Genomic DNA, 26046 nt, shown 5'->3' on the forward strand with positions numbered 1-26046 from the left:
ATAGAAGGAATATATGTTAAGTCAGAAAAGCTATGGAAATTCAGTATTAAACTTCACATTGCAGATCTGAATTTCAGTCTCTTATACTTGGTCTAGTTCATTAATGAATCTCTGTGCAAATCTAAGGAGAGCTTGTGCATATATGCCTGGATATAAATAAGCTATTTATAAATGTGCTTTTTAAAAATTATTATTCTGTTTGTAATTAGCTGTTTTTAAGGCTTCTTCCTAACCCCTCTTTCCTCTCTCAGCCTATCCCTACTGCTGCTATTTTAGTATTCACTTTTAATGTTTTCAGTGCAACTTCATACTTTATATTTCTCATGGTGGTACCTGACAGATTTGTAGCTATGCCCTAATTGATTAAATTACATTAGTAATACGTGTATGGCAGTAATGAAGATTATGTACATGAAATTAAGATTACATTTCATTTAAAATGGCTAATAAAATGGTCGTATTTTTATCTCTGGTTCTTTGGCATAGATTAACCAGATTTCTAGAGCTTATGGAGTTTCTGTAGTGCAAATCAGTGTTGAGAACTGGCATGACTCTCTTTTATACTACTCTTTTTATTTCATGCTACACTACACAGTCATTATTCCTGCACTGTTTTGAATATCTTTTTCTTAATCTTGTTTGTTGGGAAGTTTTAAGGTAATTTCTTTCACATGCTAGGCTTCTGAGAATGGAAATTTCAGGAGTGATCAACAGAAATATTCTTTTTTTTTTATAACATGACAAATTCTGTTGAGACACAGTCCATCTGTTTTGAAGATCTTCGTTACTACTCACCCAGTGTGACACTCTAACTGCATAAAAGTATGGGTTACATTCCTTACCTACTTTCATTTTATCCTTTTGAAGATTATGCACTTAGTAAACTTCCAAAGCTTATTAGGAATATTTGCTATTTGCCACATTGGTATCAGTTTTCAGATATAAATTCAAAAATATTCCCTGTCTTGAAGCACTTACTTTCTGAACCTAAACTGAACAAAACAAGACTAAGATAATACCCTAGCCAACTAATCAGTGCTGATTCTTTTTGGTAGATGATAATTTTAGAGTAAGTATGGCTGCCTGGAACTGAGCAGATGAAAAATTTTTTGTCATTTAATAGGAATGTCAAAGGCTAATTGAAACCACCAATGAGATAAAGCATAGAAACCAAAGTCAAAGCCAGGAGGTCATGTTTTTACAGTAGCACATTACCTTTTTCAGAGAGCATTGCTAGCATTGCCATTGCAACTTTGTACAGCATGCAGAGGACAAACCAAGTGTGCCCTGCTGTGTCAATGTTACATAAACATGAGACGCCATGCTGAAGTGCATCCGATATGCACTGTACGCAGATGGATATATTTCTATTATTCTAGGCAAAGAGGGGCTCAGAACCATTGGAGTCTGGTTTAATCATGCAAGTGATATACTTGGCTGAAAGAATCAGGAGAAATAAATGCTACATAAATGCCCTCAGTGCAGCTAGAGTCATAATTTGTGGTGATTTTGGCAGAACCTTGTAGACCCTCTGAGCGAAAGGTGAAATAAGAGCAAGGATCTGCAGAAGTATTGATGGAAGAGGCAACTAAATAGATGCAAAAGTACTCATAATACTGATGTTAATGGTTAAATTCAGTTAAAATTTTGAACACCCGTTCTTCAGTGTCAGGAATGTCTAATGATTAAGGTATAGTGGATTTTATTAATGCTGCTAGAAACACCCGTGCCATCTTGCTGTAGAAAGGAGTAAGACACTTAGCATTTTTAGCAGCCGCGGATTTTAGGCATGCTTATTCATGAGAATGTGAAGCAGTGTCCAGTCTCTGCTTCCATTACTTCACTAGAGTTATTCTGTGCCCTGGCTGAATTGAAGCCTTGGTTGATGATGCACTTAAATCTTTCATTGTCATACACAAATCACCACAGTTTAGTCCCTAGAGATATTGCAATTTAATAGGAATACAATAAGATGCCAAGAAAGTGTGGAGAACAGATTATCAGCATAGCTAATCAGACAAGAAATATGGTCAGAAACGATTTTTCTTATAATAAAAAATGCAGCTTATAATGAACAACTTTATCCAGTCTTTTACTGTTTTTTTGTTGGCTTGCTTTTTAATGAGAAACACATCAGAAGTTGGACTTACCTAGATGCGTTTGACTGGATGTTCATTGATATGTGCTCAGCTCAAAGAAGTTGCAAGTGCGTCTGTGGGTGTAAAATACATAATCAATGTATTCTGCCCAATTTTTAAATTATTTTTAATAATGTGTTACATAAACCCTACAGAATAGGACTCTGTCTGTCTATCTATCTATTTATTTATTTTTCAGAGACTGGCACCCAAGTAGAGAATTGATTTTCAACTTTGGGTAAAAGAGTAAAATATTGCTAAATGCCTTTCCTGTTTCTAACCACATAGACTGAATTGTCTCTATAGATAATTTAATATGAGGTATTTCTAGTGTTCTACAATTAAATTCTTCTTTTATTTCATATTTTTCTTCACTGGTGTTTGCCCAAGGTGCCAGGAACACTGTGAGCTCCCAGGAAGAGGACCAATTTGTAGATATTAGTTCAAAACTGTGATTGCTCAATAAGAAAAACAAACAAACAAACAAACAAACAAATGACAGGTTACACTGCTGCTCCTTTCCCTAAGTGTTCCCTACATTTTAGTCACTCCACGCTGCCAACCTCATTTTAGTACATTGATTCTTCTCCTGCTTAGTGAAATGATTGTCCTGATCCATTCCCACAGCTTCTGTACAGTGACTTGATGTAAGCCTGCTTATGTTTATTTTGTAATTGCCCTATTAAGTACTGAAGAAGCCATGACAGAGAATTTTTTAGACCTTGCCTTGGTGCTGTGCTGGAAGGACAAACGAAAAGAGCCCCAGTGGCCAAGGTGTGAAGAACCTTTCATGTCATCTGCTTAGATTCCTGAATGCACAATTGCCAAACAGAAAGTGGTTGCTGGAAACAGCAGAGTTGGTGGCCTTTCTTTCTGCATCTGATTTCCCTGCAATATCAAATAAGTATCTAGGAGTTTATTCTAGAATTATGCTTTTGTATGAAGGTACACATGTTTCCACTAGTTCTGCCTGGGAAGAAGTCTGCATTCAACCCCTTGGGAAAGCTTCTGTGCAGATGGTGGTATGGAAGCCCCAAGAGCAAGCTGTTGGCAAACTAGCAAGCAGTTCATTCCAGTTCTTCTTCTTAGGAGGAGCAGAAGGATTGCACTAGCTCAATGTCTCAGCATCCAAGCCCCATAAACTCAGTGGAGGACTGTCATTTCAGATGCTTCTCCAGAGATCCAGGAACCTGAACAAGCAGCCAGAAAACTTTTAACTGAAGATGTGAATTGACTGTCTTGTTCCTTTCTCAAGACTCTGCAGCTGTCTCCTCTGGCTTTAGCCCTTGCACTGAGTCCAAATCCTAAATAGGAAAAGATCTGTATTGTTTTGGAGGAGGAGTCAAACAAGCACCCAGATGTTAATTCTCCTGCAACTTCCACCAGGCTTTTATTGGCACTAAAATGTCCATCCATCTTCTACCAAGAAACTTATTTATACATGTCAGAGGTACTACCTTTTTCTTTGTGTTGCTTTTTTTTTTTTTTCCTTTCTTTCTTTTTTTTTTTCTTTTTTTTTTTTCTCCTATGATATTGAATAGTTTATTCTCTTTCATCAGACCACTAATTTACACAATTGTCTTGTGCCTAGTGCCCAATACACCATGTATTCTCACTCAAAAATGGTTAACTGAAGTTTTTTTATTTCTACGAAGCTGTTTCCCAACATGTTCTACACAGGCAGAATTCTGATTGACAGGGCTGATTTTCTAATATTCCACTCTCTCCTTTCTCCCTTGTCAGCAGATTAAAGGTTAATGGAGCACAGAAATTTCTAGACATTTAGAACCTGCTTGCTACGTTCATCCATTCTGTCATCCAAGGATTGACAGATTAGCCTAAAGAAAACGTAGTTTATAACACGCAAGGCCACTGTTCCTGACCCAAGCTTAAAGAATGCAGTTGAATTTCAGAGTGTTTTCTTTCTCATTGAAAGTGTTCAGGGCTGAGGATTATTTGGAACAGCTTGAACCAAGCCTTCTGTGATACATTTAGGAAGTGGTAAGGTGCCTGGTATGCTGGGGAAGTATATGCACAATGGATACCATTGATGGGTTTTCTACAGAGATGAGCTTGAGAAGGAATCTTTCATCTTTCCCAGATGGACACTTCGTCAGCTGTCAGAAGTGGATAGAATAGTGAACAACAAAGGATACTGCTTACCTTCCTATCCAGTATCATGTTAATTTTAACTCCTTGAGAATTATGATGACTTGGGGGGAGAGGGGAAGAGAAGGACATTGAGCCTCATTTATTAGTTTTCTAAGCAATAAATTTTCCCCTTGCAAACTGGTGGCCTCTTGGCATCTCCTTATATTACTTCATAGTGACTGGGATGTCAAGGGGAAACAGACCACTTCTTAAGATAGTAAAGTCAATTAATTCTGATATTTAAGTTGTATCAAGTCCATGACAAATGAAGGCAAGAGAATATGACTGGACCTGTAGTGAGTATCACCACTGGTACATGTTCTCATCTGTGTTCTGTGCTGTGTCTCTGTTTCTTGTTATTGTTGCAGTGATGATGGTGCTGCTGATACAGAAGTTGGAACAGAAGTCTTACCTTCAGTAGCACCAGACTTGGTGCTCCTTTATTCAGAATTAAAATGTGGTTTTCAATGCACAGCCCCAGAAGACCTCTTAATCCATCTTCAGTTTAGCAGTACTCTCTGCATCTCTTATCTGCATGCTCCTTGAAGTCTGTGTATATACTGCCTGTGAAACATCATTAAGAGAAGTAGATCAGATCAGAGGACAGCAGGGTATACATTTGTTTTCTAAAGACCATTTCAATTTTCAAAGAAAATTTCTAGGCATTCAGAAAACAAAACAGAAATCTGAACTGGTACTCCAGATTATTTGGGCATATATTTCAACCCAGTGTGAAAGAGTTTTGTTGCAAGAGTATTCTGTTAAGTGAACAGGTTGCTTCAGAAGTAACGCTTTCTATTTATTTCCGTGGAAACTACAACAGATACAAGGAGCACAATAACACTTTGTTTGAAAGGGGAAATTCTTAGTTATAAAACACAGTTTTTCAATGTAGTCACCACTTCTACCTTTGCATTTTTACCAACCACATACAAGGGTCTTCATGCCGAGCTCACAAGAGTTTGCAGCAGAGATGACCCACTGTTGCCATCTGCACTGCTGAAACACACCATGCACCACCTCACTTTGCTCACATACACTAAATAGTCTCCATAAACATTCATCTAGTATCAATGGGTGCCTTTTTTTTTTTTTTTTTTTACATGGAGGAATTCAATTCCACATCTTTGCTTCATATGCATTTCATGTCAGATGCCATTTTGTCAGAGTGCCCCTCTGCTGCCATCTGTCACATGGAGACAGTCCGTAACTGAATACTGGTGGGAAGGTTCAGCCTCCACTGCCATGCCATGAGCATCTACTTCTGACATTGTGGGACATCATAATGAAATATGAGGCACTGCTTTTGGAGCAGTCCTTCTAAACTTTACTCCAGAGCATTCTGTAAGCACTGGTTGTTTTCCTGCTTTTGAATGGTTGTGATACAATAAGACAGCCTTTCTACCTGACCAGTCTTCTATGATGAACTCTTAAAAGATTACTTTTTGTGTAATGGATGAGTGATTGAGGATTTTTATTTGAATGGAGGAACAGGTAGGAAAGGATCAACAGGGCTCTATAAGTCCAAACTATTGTTTACCACTTATCCTCCTTTTCTGTTGTCATAAGGCAGCCCCTCTACTGACAAGTCTGTGCTATAGTGAGCTGATAATAGATTATTTTGATGAAAGGAAAAATGGAGGTATTTGGTTTACACAGGAGTTGTGCAAAGTGGAGTCAAGTAAAAAATTACTATTTATTCCCTACAAGAAGGAAAGAGTGAGAAGCAATCCTTTTAATTGAAAGGAAGTGGTATGTTTAATCATGGACAAATCATGCTGAGTACTTGAAAGTGTGAGCCTACAAATATTTTAACCTAGGCTTCAATTTAAACTCTACAGTTTTTATGTAAGTACTGAATAAATTAACGATCATTCGGATAGTAGACTTTTTAAAAAGATATCCATACTTTCACAAATCTTGCATTTGGGTCAGTTAGATACTGAATGCTTCTGGAAATTCAAGAATATACCTTTAAAAAGAACGGCTGTGGTGTTCTAGTAATAAGGTTATATTTTTCTGAACAGAAAACATTTTCTGAGAACTTGGTGTTCCGAGTATTAGAGTAAGTGTAAAGTATTGTTTGCTTTCAAAGTAAAGTAAAGTATTGTAAAGTATTGTTTGCTTTTGAAGCGGCAGAATAGATTTGATTGCATATATGATTATTATCTAACTTTCTTAATTGTTCCAGACAGTTTCTTTACACCGTGTTGCATACTAGTGGTAAACACAAAGCAAACATGATTCTGCACAGACATGTATCTTGAAAAATGTTTTGGATTTGTTAGGAAAACCTAATTTTCCTTACTTATTGCCAAACAAAAGTACAAATTGTAATTTAAATGATAATTGACAATTATTTGTTCTACAAGAAGGAAATTCTGTGGACAACACAATATCACTTGCAAAACTTCACTTACCCCCCAAATTATCTCCATCTTCACATCATGCCATAAACTAAACTGTAACAGAGTGGGGATTTTAAAGTCTGTTTTGTAGGCAGCCTATCCCTTATTTGTCCTTCTTTCTCTGAAGTATGCAATACTAAGCCACTGTTCACTGTGGCTGCTCTGGCATTTTCAAAATTTCTGTTGTTCTAGAAAACAGAGAATCAAGCTTGAATTTCCTGAAAATATCCACACTAGTCATAGAAACTTGGAGCCCAAGGAACCACTGCTTTCTTTTGCGTTCTGGAAACATGATTCTGTATGGAAAAATGAAACAGAAGTTTTTTTTTCCCATGCCAACCACACATGGTATTCTTCATCAACAGATCTATTAATCTGTTGTACATTTTCTAATACAATGCTTGGATGTTGTTTTATATTGATAGAATATCTTCCTAACCTGTGCTTATATCCCCTCACCTCCAAGTCATGACATGAAGAAATACAGTATATTATATAACTACAGCACATCTCCAGGGCTTTTGAATGTTGTAAGAACCCTCTCCTTCTCCTCCTCTTTTGCACCCTATGTTGGTTGCTTGCTTGCTCATACTGTACTCACTTTGTAAACTCATTGGGAAGAGGGACCTATCCTCTTCGGTCTTTATAGCAGATATGGAGCCACAAAGGCATGTTGATGATAATGACAGAAATAATCTGTTATGAGAGAGGACTAGCCAACACTCATGAGTTACAGTCAGAGTTGTCTTCTGCAGAACTAGGAATGTTTTCTTTTTTTTGTTTACATGCATCTGTCCTGGCCTGCATAAGGAACAGAGCAAGGACAACAGGAGAGCTGGTATCTATTCCCTTTTTAACAAAAATGCCAAAATAGTTAAAGGTTTATTTCCAGGTTTTTGAATGTTTCCTCACCTGTTGGCTCAGTGCATTCTGCCCATTTATACTAAGATAATTTGGCCATAGAAGTGAGAAGTGAATGGCAAAAAGCAGCACCACTCTTCTCTCTGATGTTGACTGTGCTGTCTGCTATTCAGGACTACACAAAGTAGGTAAAGTTAGGTCTCAGAAGTCTGTGCTGTTAACATAAAAAAGCCACTGGCAGGTAAACATGTCTTGTATTGTGTTGTGCTGCGCTTTCCTTTTATTCGTATTTGCAGAAATCCTGTCATTGCACAGAGCTATTAATATGGGGCTAGTAAGACTCTTTATGCTTTTGTTCTCCCATCAGCACTCATTGTAAATCAAGGAAACACTTCTGCCTTTTCTCACCCTTTTCTTTAATTACATAATAATAATAATAATAATAATAATAATAATAATAATAATAATAATAGAATACAGTACCAAAGTATTGGTAGCTTTGGTAACTAGTTCCCTAATCAAACTGTACTGTCAGTAGTCATAACCTAATTACCACAAAATATTAACAGTAAAAACAGCATATACGTTATTATTATTATTATTATTATTTAAGCAGAAATTTTGGTTATTTTGTTGTTGTTTTTAATTTAAAAAACAAAACAAACAAACAAAAAAACCTCCACCCCCCTGTTTTCTGGCGGATGATCAAGTGCCTGTTGAGACAGAGCAGCAAGTCTGTGAGATGCCAGAGCTGCCTGTTCAGTGTTGTGACTCTGCAGAAGTCCTGGTGTGACACGCGCACCGCACGCCTGTCACAACGCTGAAACAGGCTGGGGGTCATGGCTGAGAGCAGGGTGTTGCTGGATGAGGCTGAGGAAGCAGAGGTGGCCCCTCTGTGCTCCGTGTGTGGGTCTGTGTACTCCTTTCCCGTCAGAGCTGGCCCAGTACAGCCAAAAAAGCGGTTCCTTGGCAGGGCTTAATGGCAGGATGATGTAGTCTGTTGTGACTAGTGCATTCCTTTCAGGTTAAACTAGGGAAATGTCATTGTGTTAAAATTCCAAGTCGCATGAATGTTTTATTGCCACAAGTGCATTCAGGCCTCGAGGGGAGCGTGTGTGGCGGGGTGAGGGGGAGGAGGGTGGCCCAGCGACTCGGGAACTATCAGAGGAGCACTTCCCTTGGAAAATTTTACCCAGCAGTGTGAAGCTGATGGGCTGCGATAGCTACTTAGGCGGGTTTCGCTTTTCTTAAGCTGCTGCTGTTTAAAATCTTGCCGTCCAGACAATTAGCAGCTGAAGAAAATATGACAAGACACACGCAAAAAGGTCGGGAGATAGAGGGGAAGGAATGCACCAGGAGGGAGCTGGGCGGCCTGCTTGTGTAAACTGCCAGGCCTCTCCCCCAGCCCCCTCCCTCCCGCTGCCTGCTCCCGGCGCGGCAGGGTATTTTTCCTGTCTGCTGAAGGCCAGGAGTGATCTGTTAACTGTACACCACTGACTGGGAGGCCAAAGCAGCTCATGGTACTGTATGTTACCGCTACTACTCCCTCATTCCTCTTTACATTTTTTAAACATCTCTTTGTATTAGTGGCTTTACATGACTCAGAAGGGTTTAATTTTAGCCCGCTGAAGGACAAAGTTGTGGAACACGGCAGAATTTGAGAGATTTTGTTTTATGTTTTTTATGCAATAAATGTGCCCATCCAATGTGTGTCTCTTGTAAGTGATGAATTCTAGCCAAATCTAAGTGGAGTTTTCTAACAGAGTGAGAATGCGGGGTTTGGGGTGTCAGCCTTCCAGATACAGTCATGGACTCGTCCTGGAATTTTTCAGGTTCTCGGTTTTTGTGCAGTCTCAGGCTCTTCAAATTATGTGTCATTTGTGAATTTTAAGGGAACTATATCAATGATTGCACCCTGCTGAGTTGTACTAGAACTACTTGCATGTGCATGTTGCTGGTGATCAATGCAAAGCTACTCTGCATAGATACATACAAGGATGTCTAACTGGAACTTCACTGACCTGTGTGGTTAGTCAGGCTCTCTGGAATTGGAATGTCTTTACAGGACGTAAGCACCTGTGTTTGGATATGCTTGTTGTGGAACCTGAGTGCATGCACCTGCACAGGTTGGCCGTCCTCACACATGTGTGCTCATGAAGTCACCACTGCCACAGCAGCAGCAGCAGGGATATAAGTCAAGGCTGAACCTGCTCAAGATACCTGTGTGTTATATCTTCATGCAGACATCCGGCTCTGGGTGCAAGCATGGTTCTGCATGCATATAAGCACAGGTCTGTGTGTCTGTGGAAGATACGGCACAAGATGAGCAATGTGACAGATTTTTGTTTTTGCAAGTGAAAAATGATCGCACAGACCACAGAGAAGATTTAGTGTCTTCTAAAAAATCCTTTTGCAATGCTCAATAATTTCTCATTTGTCCCTATATCTACCAAGAAATCTAGTTGCATACAATATTTCTCTTTTAAGGGATGTAACATCACAAAAGCAAAAGAAATCCTCAAACAACCTATAAAAATATGTCATGTGGTATGTATTGCATAAGAAGTGTTAGGAAACTATGTTTGGCTGTATGCTTTCTTTCTCTTGTTTGCATAAAAAGAGTTCGTTTTATCAGATACACAAGATGTTAATCTGATTAATTTCCTTTTACAGTGGTTCGATTGCAGTATTTTTTAAACAGTTAAATAGCCAAGACTTGTGGAGGGTCATAAACTCAAAAGCAGTCAACCATGAAGAGAAAAAAAGGAGAAAGATTTATAAAATAACCATTACTTAAAACTTCAGAAACCCTCAGTAGCACTTCTTAGAAATTCTATACAATATCCATTTTTTGTTGGTTATTTTGATCTGAGTGCAGACTGTTTATATATTGAAAAGCTGTCAAAGGTAAGTGGCCATAGAACACATTCCTGATGTGTGTATATTTATGCATGCAGCTATTTGTAAATGCTGAAAATAATTTAGAAGGACAAGGAAAGTAAATTATAACCCTTCCCTAAAAATCAGGATAAAGAAGAATTCTGAAATATCCTGTCATTCTAAAAAAGAGGTAACTTAACTGAATATCTTATTTTGCATTGCTAGCTATGAGTCTGACTTCCAAGTAGAACAAAATTCATTATTAAAAAAAGGAAATGAAATACAAAAGATTTGATTTATCTGTATGTTTAGCAATGTCCAAGTACCTCTCAAATCAGAAATAACAATTCATACATTCCAAAGTCATTGTTCTCAGGGTGCAAAATGATAGAGAACTATTTTGGTTTTTACTATAATGTTGAGAAGAGAAAAAAAATGCACTGGGAATGGCTGGGAATTGCAGAGATTACCAAGAATTAATTACTACACGTCTTTTGGATGTCACAAAATAGTTGGGCTGGTGTAGATTGGTGAGATACAAAATAAAACTTTTTAGGTTTTTTGTTGTTATTTTTTGTTTGTTTGTTTGTTTTACTTTCTGACGCTTTGAACTATGCTGACGTTGGGCTTTTATATTTTGGTTTGTAAATATAGAGTAGCATCTAGTACTGTGTTTTACTGTAATGCTTCTAGTAGTTGAGTAGTTTTTCTAGAGAGGAAGAAACAAAAATTGTTTTGAGGTATAAATTCATACACAAACACACATGCATATATATATACATATCCCTGTAGATGTATAACACCCCTGTATATACTCATTATTGTGAATTATACTAGTACAAGCTCAAATGTTGACTTGTTTATATGAGTTTCAATTCAGCTATAAGTAGATTAAACGAAAATTGTAATTCACTGAACAGTGGCTCAGAAATCAATTTTTTGTAAGTCCACTAGGCTGTGGTTATTGGCTACTTTCACTTACCACAGCCACTCTGAGGTTAAAATCTGTGAGAAAGAAGGTATTTCACAAAACTTTAATCGTCCATGTTTAATTTCAGGCTTACAGTGAGCAATATGAATGCACATCAATTTTAAGTATCACAATCAGGCTTATATGCAATGATTTTTTAACTGCAATAATTTGATTATGTACCTGAACTAAAACTAAAGATGTGAACACGGCTAGAACACATTTGTCTGCATTAGTTTCTGGACTACTAGAAACGTACAGGTAGATCCATATTTGGTAGATCATGTATTTGGCTGCAACCTTCTGAATAAAGACAGATATTTAAACGTGATGATCACTTACTGTCTGTAGAAAAATACTTCACTTGCAATGATAAGAAACCTTAAACAGTCATTTTGGCAACTCTTGCATGATAGATCTTGAACTATATTTTAAGGATGAATTTAGGCTTGTATTGTGTTTCTGGTGTGCATACTGTGCCAAGAGAAAGTTGTCGTAATAGTAGGTCTTGAAGATACAGAACTCAACAGTTGTGCAGTTCTTCTTGCAGGTCTTTATGTGTGGTCTTTGTACACTGTCTCACATCAGAATGTATTTCAGAATTTTAAAAAAAAAAAAAGACTTTTTGTCACTTTTACATCTATTTTTTTCATGCTTCTAGCTATGTCTAAATTGTAGGTCTTTCTTTCTGTTTTTCTTTGTGGGGTTTTCAGTATATTCTTTTACACTGTGGTGAAAATCTTCCAAGTTGTTCTAGAGTTTTAAAAAATAAACTGCAATGTTTTATTTTGCAGGTAGCTGGGGGGGGGGGGGGGGAAAGAAAAGAAAAGAAAAGAAAAAATATAGCTTTGAACCTTGTTATGTAAATAATTCTTGGTAAGAAGTTCTTTCAATGCTAAATTTGAAAAAAAAAAAAATTAGGTATTTGGGCTACGAATAAGTAAAGTAATTATGCATAGAGTGATATTTCATGTGCTTAGAATTAAGCCCTTGGCTTAAATTTGAAGTCCACGTTAGGAGAGACTGGAAAATGAGAAGCAGAAACAACAAAGTATGCAAGTATCTACAAGAAAACTTAGATGACGTATTGCATAAATTATTTGATGGGATGCTTTCTGTTGATTTATTTTGGTTTTCTTGTTGACTTTATGGCAATATTGATACTTTGTTAGCTTTATCACTTGAGATAACTGAAAAAACTGACTCCACCTCAGCAAAAATCAGTGGAAAAATCAAACCATGAAATAAAATGTAAATTGAAGCAAGTGCATATGCTTTCATTTTTTTCACTCTTTGTTCTTTACATTTTAGGGGGGGAAAATAGCATATTTCCAAGAGTATGATATTTTCAGACTTATGAAGAAAAAATTTCTGTCATTGTTAGACAAAATTGTCTTTCATTGTCATGTAGTGTTGTTTCCAAAATTGCCTCAAAGGAGACTCTTTGTAAGTGAATGTTAAAGTTTACTTAATTTTGGTTCTCTTGTCTAAGTACATGACTTGATCCTAAGCAAGAATTTTGAGAACTACATAGGGTGGGATAATTTGGACCAATAAGCAGAGTTAGTTAATATCTTTTCATTGGATCAGTGTGCTTTAACCTGATTGCTCCACTGCCTTGTTAAACTGAGGTATGAAGTAGAAGGCAGAAGCATCCCTGCATCTTCTGGATGTGGACTAAGCCTGAACTTGACTACAGCTGCTAAATAAGTGTTGATATCACTTGCAGGCACTACTATTTTACCTGCACACACATCTCTCCATTTGATTTTATTATCAGACCTGTAAAAACAAGTTTAAAACAAATAAACAAGGTTCTCCAGGGAGTAGTCTTCAGCAAAGAGAGAGAAGCAAAAAAAAAAAAAAAAAAACCAGCAAAAACAGGCTGCTCTTCACTTGGATAGCAACAAAGAGCAATAAAACATTAGGAAAGAAATCCATGCAGTTCATGTCGTGGTGTTGCATGTATGATGTATTTTCACAGTGCAAGTGCTGCATAAACACTGTCACTTGAACTGTTATCTGTGCTGGGATGAACAGGATGAGGAGAATAAAATGTGCTAACAGTTGTGCTGATGCACAGAGTAATGTATATTCCTCTCTTTACATGTCTAGCATTATCTACTAGACTAAATACCATGTTAAAACAATCAGTGCATTAATATGGAGTTTATCTATTTATCTACTTTTCCTCTCTATTGTCAAATAACTGGTGCTTACCATAGACTGAGAGAGATTCAGCTAAGTGATGTAGACATGAGAGAAATCACATAGTAGTATTAAAAGTGAAAAATGCTAGCCTTTTTCTGCCTGAAATAGTTTTCTTCACAATCTCTTCAAACCTTGTGGTTAAAATTTGAATTCACAGGGCTTATTTATAGACCTCAGAATGAGAGAAACATAGGAAAGGAAAAAGTATCAAGTCTTCCATATAATTTGAAGATTCTCTGTGATCTACCCCCCAAATAAATAAATAAATAAATAAAAATGAGAGATTCTGGATGTGCTGTTGGGGAAATTTTCTGCCTTTCTGCTCCATACAGCCATATAATACTTCATCAGTCTTTTGCTAGAAGTCTAATTAATTTTTGACCAAGAACATGATGAAGATTTTAGATATAAACTAATTGCGAAGCAAAAGTAAAATATTTCTCTTCTGAGGCTTTGAAAAATTTGTATAACAGAGAGGGGAGAGCTTTTAAATTAATGACTATACTCAGTGACAGGGGTGTGTGTTGGCAGTGTTCTTATTTCACATGAAGCAAATCATCTATTTTCCTCCTCCATTCTCCACAACCAAATTCATGCCTCACCTACAAAGAAAACCACCTTGGTTCATTGATCTCATTCCAAAGACAGTATTATTATGTTCTGCCCTGAACAACTTGTTACTTTAGTATTACTGATGCATTGCCCATTACTTGGAAAGCTGCGCTAGAAAGGAAACTAGATTATCATGTATTGAATTTTCTTATAAAACATTCTTTTTCTTTTTTTTTTTTTATTTTTGTGAGAAAACATGTCTGTGGCATTTCATTTGAGAAAAACCATGATGAATAATTCAAAATGTGAAATTTTTCATAAATAGGAGCATCAGCAATATATTTCTGTGTGTCACATTTTTCTCCGTTTTATTTTTTGAGATTTTTTTTTTTTTTTTCCCAGTCTGTGTCTTCTACTGCAATTTTCATTCATTAATGAAAACATTATATACTATATTAAAAATCTATCTTTCATGATTATAAATGTATGGATACGCCAAGTGGCATTATACTTAGACGGCATTTCTGCCGAAGACTTTAAGCCCCACAGTTAACTGAGTTCTTTGATCTGCACAGGTGCCTTATCTTGCTATAGTATCTTTATTGTCTAAAGAACATGCTGTAAGCTTTAATATCTGTTTCAGAAAACTTCTTTTTGGATCTTTCTTTGCTAGCTTCTTCAGTTTGCAGCTGCTGATTCATCTTTGCTCTTGCTCAGCTTTTCAGAAAGCATTCCTTTCTGCCATTAAATTGTGTCCAACAAGTTTGCCATAAGAAAAGAGCATCAACTTGTATTTTGGCGTATTTTAGGTAAAGCATAGATGTTGTTAGATGGAAATTACAGAAATTGCCTGTATGAGACAGGAAAAATTGTTTAAATGAAGATGATCCTCCACTCTTTTCCTGAACTTTAGTTTGTCAGCTTCCAAATTTTTGTCATCACCTGTGGAACTTCAGAACATACTGTTACTTCCCTAGTAGTCTCAGGAGTTCTTTCCAGCAGCTGTTAATCCCTGCTGGAAATGCAGAGAAATTTCCACAATGACAGTGACATTCTCAAAGGGGTGCCTTCTTCTCCAACCAATACTGTTCCTGTTGCATATTTTCCTGGTAACTTCCTCAAATTCTGTTTATCTTTCCTTGATGATCACTTCACTCAGAAGATTCTGAGTCTTGCTCTTGTTTAGAGGAAGGATGTGGCTCTAGGCATTTTCCGTTACAGTCTTCAGCCATTGATGTCATATCTCTCCCTTCGGCCAGTCTTTTCAACTAGAGTGATGCTGTTATGGACAGAAGAGCATCACTCCTAATTTCTTCCATGGGAAGGCTCTTGCTGCCCCTGAGCAGCCTTGGTATAGGAATACTGAATTTGCCTTGTCCATGTCTGTCTGAGGAAGGGAAGAAAGAACGACTGAGCAGATTTTTTTCCTGTAGCTCAGGATATTACCTTGAAAACTTGACATAAAAGGCTGTGCTCCCTACCTACCTCCCCCTTATTTCCTGGGTGTGTGGCAGAGATAAAGGTCAGGAGGGATAAATGGGAAAAAAGCCTTTATATGCTTGTTCTATCTTTTGTTTCTGCTGATGATACACAAAGCAAGTTGTAAATAGCTCTTTCACACAGAGTTGTTATTCCTTTGAGAGAGATACTGCACAGTAGCTGTGCTTTCAGAGCTGCTGTGCCCCAGGGATTGGAGAGGGACACTTTAAAGACCCTTCTCAAACATTTCTGCATCTTTGACAAAAATAAATCTAGCTTTCTGTCATACAAATGTCATCCATTATTATCAAAATTTTAGTAGCAATCAGTAAAGTGTAATCTTGAACTATGAATTTGTGTGATATACACAATTCAAAGTGCTTGAATCCTTATATGCTGCCTGGCTATTACACCATAACACTTGAATAGGGAGAGCCAAAGTGAAAAGACAAGTAAGGTACAAAGGCACAAACTGCATTTTAAATACATTATCTTGCAATGGAGTAATAACAGTAGTTTTATTCAATTTGTTCTTCAATCAGTCAAGCCTGGTTCACAAACCTGTATAGTATTAGAATTCATAAAGTGAAAGATACTAAATGCTTGTCTAATTGTGCTTGTTCCCAACCTGTTTTTAATATTTTTACCAATTGGGGATGATAGATAACAAGACAGATTGCAGTGTAGATTTCTATATTAAACTTATCTGAGAATACTTTTTAATTCTTCAAAGATAAACATTCTTTGACGTGTTTTTACGTGACTTTAAATATGTTCAGGGAACCCCTTAGGGAACACGTTCCCATTTGCTCACATTATCTGTTTCTACTTTCTTACCATTTCTAGTGCTTGAAATATAACGTGGATTATATTGACAGTTTTTGTGGTTTAAAATCTGTGAAGTCTTCTAATACTGCTGTAAAATTTGCTGTTTACTATGCTGGACTTCTGCAGATATCAAGGCCCATTTTGGAAAATTCAGATACAGTCAGATCCTTAACATAATGAATTGTTGCATGTAATAACTAGGAGTGGAGAGAATTCAGTGAGTCCAGTGAGCTAAGATGTCAAGTAGATCCAGAAATTACTTTGTGCTGTGTTGTTTTGGACAATTACAGTGATGATCATAAGTGGAATGCAAGATGGAGCAGTGGGATGAAATCTTTAATTTCTGATGCTCTGTGAAGCACTTGGTGGTGGTCTATGGAGAGCTGACTGTTCATGCGGTGCTAGCTTTCTTCTTTGCTTTCTGACACTGAATTGAATGAACATTTTCCTATTGCTGCTTTCCATATATATAGTCCCAGTGGGATGTTAAGTAATTGCAGATGAGGGGGGCAAGTGCTCCATATGACCATGAGTGGAAGCAGAAGTGGTCCAAACAGCATACTGTTTCTTAAGATGTCCTCCATGCTCCAAAGCATCATGAAAATCCTTATCCTCTATCTTGAGGATAGAGATAAGCTGGAATGCAGACCAGTTTCAGTAGGGTACTTAAGGAAGAGTAGGAAGTTGTGGTAATGGAAAATGAGAAGTCACAGAGGCTAAGCCGTCTACACTGAAGTGGAAAGTAAAAGGTGAGTGATAAAGAAGGATAACTTAGTGGCTTGAAAAAAGCGTATTATAGAAAGTTCCATGTACAAGGAAGATCACAGGTGGAAAGAAAAGGACTGATAAGAGGAGTGAGGATTGAGACCGTGTCATTCAGTAGTTTGCAAGGTATTAAAATGTGCTGTCAAAATGAATCACTGGAAAATGTTTAGATTCAGTAGAAATTCCAATGTGAATGTGTTTTGTTAAGACTTTGTGGAGCTTTTCTGCCTCCATGAATAAATTTGGAAACTAGAATGGCTATTTTGTATTTGATTCCAGTTTCAACTGGGAACTGAGGATGATGATACAACATTATTCTGCTTCCTGGGGAGAAAGACTGCTCTTGTCTGTGCTGTTCAGGCCCAGTGTAGTTTAAATAGCACTGAGATAGACATTGCATGTAGGAGTGTGCATTTCAGTAACTAATATTACCTGAGCTTTAAGACACAGGATGAAACCATAACTTTCTGTGACTATCAGAGATGGAAGTGACCATGGGATGCCAAAGTATACAAGCTGTTGATTATACTGAAAACCACAATGGTCTTCTTATGAAGAGAATTAAACTTGTGACTGAGGTTGTGGTAGCTGGTTACGTAAGAAAAATAGCAACCTCATGTAAAAATCTGTAGCTCATCTAGGGAAAAAGTCTGACTTTGTTTTTTACAGTTGATTGTAGACCTGATTGTTTCTTTCTGAAAACTTGAAAAAGATACAATTTTTATATTTTGTAAGAAAAATTTAAGTCCTGTGAATGCTTATTTTTGCACACAAAATTTTGCCTGTGCAGTAGTTTTCTGTAAAGTGAATGCTTGTGCTTGATGAAAGTGGTTGGTTGTGGTTGCCACGTATTACTTCATGGTGACACCATGTGATATTTCCAACACAGTGATTCTCCGTTCTTCATTCTTTGTATACATTCTTGCATTTTAATTTCTGGCTGCTGAAAATGAAAGGAGTTTCACTTGAAGCCCTGACTCTCTGTTGTCTTAACTGGGATTAGTTTAGAACTTTGGGATTTTGGAGAGCACAGGTGTTTGAACACTGGCAGGTTTGTGACATACAACCATCAGTCCAACACAAAGATAACTACTTTTAATACTGGAATATTGCAACTGTGTATCAGGTATTTAGTCCATCTGAACGTATGGGTTCAGTATGAGCTAACGGTTTATGTATGGAAAGCTTAAACATTCTGATAGGATGTAGTGCTATGTTTTAGTGTTCTTATCAATTCCATTTCTCCTTTCATTTGGATGTGATAGCCTAGGAATGCCCTTCATCGACTTCTGTCTTTGTATAGTCCTGTGTCACAGCCTTTGCCATAGAGCATCATTTGATCTCTTTGAGATGTTATCATTTCGCTGGTGTCTTCCTAAAGGCACCCTTTTTCTGGGCCTACAAAAAATAGCGCTGCACAGCTATATAGAAGGAAGTTGTCTGAAGAAATTTTCTCTTCAGTTTCACAGTGTAAATTATCTTTTGATATTTGGCTTCCACACTTTTATGTTCCTTGACCCAGAACTGACAACTTAGGTGTCTTACACAGTTGATATTTGAAAAACAATGGCATGGAGGAAAAAGGGTTTCTTGCTCTCAGGACATTTTATTTTTATTTCATATATTTTTTAAGTCAAAATGTCTCAACAAAAGACTGTTCCCACGTTGTTTTCCAGAGTAAGGACTTCCCAATGTATCTGTCACATTGCAATATCCTCCCTCCAGGTGGGATTAAAATACTTTTCAGAGCACTCCATTTTTCTCTAGTGACTTCTGCTCAGTAATCCTTCTGGTGAGGATGGAAGACTGTTATTCCTTCCTCGCAGATTTGATTTTAAACCTCTTGAATACCCTAAACATCCTGTTTCAACAGCTTTGAGAATGCCTCAATGTAAATATTATCCTGCAATGGCATTTTTAAATTTGCAATTATTTGAATTCTTGCCAAAAAAAAAAAAAAAAAAGTATATATGTATATTAGCCGCCAATGACAGAAACGTTCCGTTGTAGGAGAGGTTTTTAAGCTGCATTAATGGTGACATTAAAAGTGCATTTGATTTAAGGGCAGTAGTATACCTAGCACTATATGAACAATACTAGATGGCCCCCTCCTGTATCTGCTCATAATGTAAACAGATGTTTGGAGTGATCCAGATGTGAACCACTCATGGTGGCCCTAGGATGATTGTCTCTCTGAGCATTGAAATTGCGCATTTAATTTTAGGACAGAGACAACTTTCCCTAGGTGGCTTATGGTTTTTGTGCTTCACAGAAAAAAATTGTTGCTTTAAAGAAAGTGGAAAGCAGTGAGAGCAGCTGCCCAGGTGTAAAAAAGGATGTGAAAGAAAGTCTGAAGACAAGGGAGAAGGAAAGCTATGGGCTTCAGGGAGCAGAATGAAAGGAATATGATGGGGAACAGAAATGTAGCCAGGAGCAGAGTTGTTCAGAGCCTTGAAGTTTGGGATGAAGAGCCTGGACTTGAATCAGCTTCCTTTACCTTCCACATCAAAGAGGGGAGTGACATGATCCAGGCAATAGGTGAGAAATCCCTTATACTACAAGTTTCATGCTACATTAATAGGAAACCTACTTGCAAAGCTGAAGCATTTAAGAGGGAAAAAGTAGTGTGAAGAAAATGCTCTGTAGAGAAGAAATATTAATTTAACGTTCAAGTAGCATTTTAGTTAGCAGCTGTCCTTTTGTTGGCACTGCTTTTATGGTAAAAAAATACATGTACAGTAACCTTTATCCAGAGTGTACAGTGAAGAAACAAGGATGAATGGCATTGATTTTGTAAGGTGAAAAAGCATGCAACACAACTTCTTTGTGACTATAACTTATCTCCTTTATAGTTTTATGCTCAGAATTGGGAAAGCTCAACCATGAATGAATGGATATGGTCTTCATTTTAGTTTTAGCAGCAATTCTTTGTCACTGCCTTTTTTTTTTTTTTTTTTTTTTTTTATTGCTATTTTAGTTAGATGCAACTTGAATAATGCAAGGTGTTTCAGTCTGTCTGTGTAATGATGTGTCTTATAATGGAGAGATCCAAATCAGCTTGTGAGCTAAAAGCAGTCCAGCTGCAGGTTCACAAACCTTTGTGTGGGCTGTTTTTCTCAAGAGAAAAGTATGTTACCTCCACTGAAAGGCAGAACTCAGTGCTTCAGAGTTGTTCAAGATTGTTTTCATTGTCCGACTTCATTTCCATCTAACTTTATTGTCAACACATGGCAACCCACAGGGTTGAAAACTCCAGTAAGAGATGACTCAAGATGGTAGTAAGGAACATATGGATTTCAGAAGCACAAAGCTGGAATTTTGTTAGAATCTATACACTCTAATGCCAATAGCTGAGATTCACAGAGAGCATGTGAAAGACTCTCTCAAGTGGAATTTGGTTCATGGTGTTGGTGGGGTTAGAAGGGAGAGCAGAAAGCAAGAAACTTTTTTTTTTCCTCTGTTTGTGTGTTGATTTTGCCCAGTGAACTTTGTAAACTGAGTCTGCAGCTGCTGAAAACTGTCTCTGTTTTGATGCAAAAAAAAAAAAAAAAAAAAGAAAAAAAGCAAAAAACACACCAAAAACAAACCCAAACCAAAACAACCAACAAGATTCTTCCTGCACTGAAGAATCTGAAGAATCTTGTTCTGTCAGCTTTTCTGAGAGGTGCCTCAGCTCACTAGTCAGGCTTAGCTCAGCTGACCCTTCTGTGTCCCCTCCCCAGTTCTTGCTTACCCCCATTCTGCATCTTTTTTGGAGGAGGCTTAAGGAGCCAGCCATGATCCTTTGGCAGCTCTGCTCAACAGCAGCTGAAGCATTGGTTGGATATCAGTGCTGCTGTAGCTACAGGTGCTGAGCGCAGCACTGTGGGGAAAGAGAGCTCCATCCCAGCCAGATGCAGTGCAGTGCTTCAAGTCTGGTTGTTTCCCTCAGAGGCCATGGAGAAGATGCCACATTGGCCAATGCATTGGTGTTCCTCACATGTTACACACAGAGCAGTGAGTGATGTGAGGTGTGTTGGTGTGGGAGTAGTATGTTGATACGCGGGAATAATATGTTTTATTAATTTATAAGAACAAGTATGATCCTGAAGTGCAAGCAGATTGGCAAGCCTGCACTGTTCATTAATGTTCAGTTCTAAGTTAAGTAGTAATATTGTCATCTTTATCTGGGCAGGCGTTGTTTTTCTAATGTTTAGACAGTGTCTCGAAGATGGAAAGCCTTTTTTAAGTAAGTGTTGCCAGTGTTGCTCATTTCTTACAGCTGTGAGTGACTTAAGGAAAACCACTTGAAGGAAGGTAGCAACTGAAAACATGTATTTCTTCTGTAAACCCATATACAACTGATGGAGAAGTTGTCAGTGTGGTACATTCTTTCTAATTCTTCATTTCCTTTTGCTTTGAATTTCTCGGATTTCAGTTTCCCTGGTAGGAGATTCTCCCTTAGCTAATAAAGATACCTGATTTAATGTCCTTGCTCATTCACTACACCTTTCCATTGCAACTGCAGAATGATTTCAGTTACACAAATGGAATACACAACAACAAAAAAGAACAAAAAAGAAAAAAACAAAAAATAAAAAAAAAAGGAAAAAATGAGAAATGCTGTGTGCCCATGGTGCACAGCCAACTGTGTTTTGTTATGCAGAATTGTCATTGCTATGGAAGCGTGTTCTCCTCTGGTGCCCAGCAATCTTTGCTCATGCCACTGAGACTAATGTGCTGGTACTGATAGACCAGCCCCTAAAGCAGCCCCACTCTTCTACCCCTCTTTTCTGCTTGTTTGCAGTTTTGGAACTTGAAACTTTACTGTTTTGTGGAGCATATAAAAGGAAATAGTTGTCCTTAATGTAGAGGACAGTGCAACCTGTACAACACTACACAGACACTATATCTGCAAATACACAAGCACCTCTCTGTCCATCAGTCTACAAGTCCACCTACCCATCTATATTTTTGTAAAGATAGGGCTTTTTAGCCTTTTTTTTTTTTTTCAGTCAAAATACATTTTATTACATTTTGTTATGATAATTAAAAATACTATGATTAAACTAATAATTATTACTTGAAATCAATTCTGAATGACTATTGGATGTGATAAATGCTACCATTGAGGTGACTTGATGTAAATACCAAGGCAACATTTCACTCCCAGTTTATACACAGTGTCTTGTGATATTTCAGAGGTATAACATTCTTCCTTGTGTGAGTGGGTTTTTCCCCTTTTTTTCTTCTTTTCCCAGGCATATTGGAGTGCAAGCACAAATTTCCATAAAATTTAAATAAGGTGCTTCCTGTAATAATGAATAATTGTGGCTGCTCTCTGGTCTGCATTGTAATTAACCATGATCAGACTTGTTTGGAGGAGATACTATTCCTGTTATAATTTGGCAGGCTACTGTGATTTTGCCAGATTAAACAACCTGCAGCATTTACTTGTGGATTCACAGGGACAAGATGTGCTCCTGTTGCAGCAGCTTCTCCTTAAAAGCGCCAGAAGAATGAATTGAAAGCAAGCTGTGAAGGACCATCAGTCACACGAGTAAAGCCAGTGAATATGGACCTATTTAATTTTTGTAGACTGTAGACTCTTACCCTGGTATTTTTCAAAACATTGTACAATGTGACATTAGTGAATTAGAAAGTAAAATCTTACCTTGTGTCTCAGTGCAAAGTAATCCCTATGTTTTTATTTAATAGTTCTTTCTGCAAAGTGAATAAAATCCCTCTGGAAATAAAAGAAACAAACAAACAAACAAAAACAACAATGAAGAAGAAAACCACAAACCCAGAACTACAGAAGGACTGTAAAAGAATACTTCTGAATACAAATAGTCTCTAAAGAAACAGCAAGTGACCTTGTGCTCAAACACAGATGCTGCATGCAGGAGGGTGATCTCTGTGGATTTGGTAGCATTGTATTTGGCCACTTGGTCAGTCTCTGTCTCTCTGTCTCTCTCTCTCTTTGGGCTAAAGCTGTTCAAAACATTACTGTCTAGTTACTGTGGTGTCTTTCATTTAGATTCTGTTTATTGACTAAACCACAAGGATTCCTGCCCAAAGTACCAGGCAGCCTACGCTTGAATAATTTTGATTTCTAACATCAGCCCTGGGGTTTATTTGAAAAATGTACATACACTGCAGCTTTAACAATTCAAGTGAGTGCATGATTTTGACCAAAGAGTAAAGTATATCTGAAGATCATTAAATTTAAAAGGGGGGGTGGGTGGGTGGGGGAATAAATGTAGTAGTCATTGTACCAGCACTGTGCATGTGTGACACATGGTTTTTGTCTTTTCATCTTCCACAAGAGCCAGAAAGTTTCCTGCCGTTCTCTTTCCAGCTATTGACAAATGATTGCCAGATGTGAGATCTTTGCAGTGTTCTTTCCCCTTCACAAACCTGCAGTGATGGGATATTCGATTCTCCCTTGCCCATTTCATCTCCTTTCCACATCTGCCAGGGACACACAGGCAATACATCCCTACATGAGAGTTTAAAGTTTATTCAGCTCCTCCATTCCCCCCAATAAAACATTCAGAGACAAGAGAATGAAGTCCATGTGACTCTCCATAAATCTCAGTGCATTTTAAAGTAAGGGTTTTGTTTTGTTTTGTTTTTTGAGGGGAGGTGGGGGTGGATTTAAAGTTTGTATTATTTGTGTGTATGTATTTTGCATATAAACTTAAATGCATCTACATGTGGAAAAGACAATTTAAGTTTAGAACTGCTCAGGAGTTCTGTTGTCACTGAATATGAATCTCATCTCCTCCTGAAAATTAAAAAAACTATATAGATAAATAGATATCTATATCTGACATCTTACAGAATCATTTGCTGATTGTAATGAGTAACTAAAGGAAAATCTGACTACTTTTGTGTGAAACACTGCTTAAAAAATCAGTGAAAAAACCAAGCCTGTGACAGATGTGTCATCTCTGCCTTTCCTTCAGTCGCACTGCTGGATTTTTAGGAAAATTCTGAGGAAACTTTCCTTCAAAGCAGCTTTTAGCATCCTAAGTGAGGAACTAATTTTTATTGTAACAGAAGTAATTCTAGAGTGGCCACACACATAACTAGACTCACGCACAAATCTTTTCTGGCACCGCTCTCTAGAATTTGTGTTGGTGGGTGATATTTTTCCCTACTTTAAATGTGTTTAACAAAAAAAAAAAAAAAATAAGAGAAGAAAAAGAGAGAGAGAGACAGACGAACTTTCCAGCTTCTGACTTTCCTATCGGGTGGGCTAACACAGGTGGCCTTTCTGTTTTAATACTACACTTCTGGCAATCTGAACAGCCCTTTAGTCCTTTACATGGATTAGCATTTTTTTTTTAATAATAATAAAAAAAAACAACAAAAAACAAAACAAAACAAAAAAAACCCAACAAAAAAGAAACTCGATAGAATGTCTGCCATATGTGCTTGAAGTAGTGGATGGAATTTCAGGAGCATGGATGCTTGCTTTTTAATCTTAAAAAATTCAAGACACTTGCTGTTTTCTTATCTGGGGTTGCAGTTGCATGAGCTACACGTTCGTTACACTTTTCACTCACATCTTTTTAGAGACGGAACCTATTTTCTCATTTTCAGAATCATATCTTCGCTCACAACTTTTTTTCACATAAATTACCCACATTCTTCCCGTCCTGAAGAATACCTAAGTGTCGTGAGAGGAATAGTGTAAGGGAAAATCTGCTTCTTCTGACAGGAAGACAACAGGGACAAATGAGAATAAAACAAGCTGAATGTGAGCATAACATTCGTAAGATTTGGGATTTTTTGCATTCTGCTTTTGAAGATGATGGAGTAGTGAGATATAGTATTCCAAGTAAGGATTTACTTCCCACATGGCTGCAATTTGCATTTTTGCTTTATGCCCCCCACCTTTTTCTTTCTTTTTTCTTTTTCCCCTTTTCCCCCCCACCCCCCGTATAAGGAAGGATGGGTTATTTTTAATGAAGCACAGAAAACTTAACACCTTAAGTATTGAGGCAAACAGTTTGTCTTTTTTATAAAACAGTCAGGTTGGAAAAGCCGGTAGGAGAAGATGAGATCCTTCAAGTCCAAAACGCTTCACATAATTTGTCCTTACTAATGCACGGGCTGGTTTCTCATGTCTTCCTCCTTCTCTCACCATGGTTACCCAGGGAGGTGGAGAGGTGCTAAGCAGTGGAGGTGTCATCCGGCCTGTGTACTGAGGGAACGTCCTTCAGAGGACGACTTGTCACTAGCCGTCAAAGAAGAGAGTGGCTTTGTGGTCTCTGAACATCTGGCAGCGCTGCACAGGAAGCTGAGGGGGTGTCATTAATTGTGATGAAATAATTTAAACCATCAGGAATAAATGAGGCTGTTAAGCTAAGTTCAGATTCCATTTGCTATGCACATGTGTCTAGCAGCCTGTGTGCAGTTAAAAAAAAAAAAAAAAAAAGAAATGAGTTATACTAGCTTGTGAGTAGAAGTGAAACAGATACTGTAAATGAAGTGAGTTACAGTGTGATGACATCATGTAGAACAACATTCAGAGAGTTAGTTTTGTAAAATCAGCATGCAGGAAAGTGGAATGTTGCTTTGATAAAGTTATGCTTAAGATCACACCTGATGATGATAAATGAAGCAAAAGACAGTTTGGTGCAGTATTTCCAAAAGATTTTTGCTCAGCTTCAGAATAGCCTACTCTATAAACAGAGCTTTTGCCTAGAAATGTCAGCATGGTTTATCTGCATTTTATACCTACCAATCTGCTAACTTTGGAATGAGACCAAGGCAAAGGTATTCACAAATAAGTGGATGGGTCACCAGTAGG

General features: G+C 37.5%; 1 protein-coding gene and 1 long non-coding RNA gene across 24 annotated transcripts in view; one reads left to right on the forward strand and one right to left on the reverse strand.

The window, feature by feature from the left end:
* Positions 1-26046, forward strand: part of BNC2 (basonuclin zinc finger protein 2) — a 360639-nt gene that overhangs the window by 122527 nt on the left and 212066 nt on the right. Inside the window, exon 1 of one of the 17 annotated variants that reach the window (XM_085528311.1) lies at positions 6981-9078. The exons of the other annotated variants lie outside the window; for them this stretch is intronic. Within the exon in view, the coding sequence (XP_085384437.1) occupies positions 9076-9078 (3 nt within the window). The 5' untranslated portion in view covers positions 6981-9075. Of the gene's footprint in view, positions 1-6980; positions 9079-26046 lie in introns of those variants that run through there. 17 annotated transcript variants of the gene reach the window in all.
* Positions 1-26046, reverse strand: part of LOC107306155 (uncharacterized) — a 66811-nt gene that overhangs the window by 20462 nt on the left and 20303 nt on the right. For 5 of the 7 annotated variants that reach the window (XR_001552022.3, XR_001552023.3, XR_001552020.3 and 2 more), the window contains 3 exons: positions 22897-22966; positions 4702-4853; positions 2151-2212 (listed from right to left, as the gene is read on the reverse strand). This is a non-coding gene — a long non-coding RNA (uncharacterized LOC107306155). Of the gene's footprint in view, positions 1-2150; positions 2213-4701; positions 4854-22896; positions 25641-26046 lie in introns of all 7 variants that reach the window. The other 2 variants (XR_014939177.1, XR_014939178.1) reach the window with 2 other exon arrangements.

This window comes from Coturnix japonica, chromosome Z, assembly GCF_054131305.1.
Source record: "Coturnix japonica strain WE chromosome Z, WE-NBRP24, whole genome shotgun sequence".
NCBI lineage: Eukaryota > Metazoa > Chordata > Aves > Galliformes > Phasianidae > Coturnix > Coturnix japonica.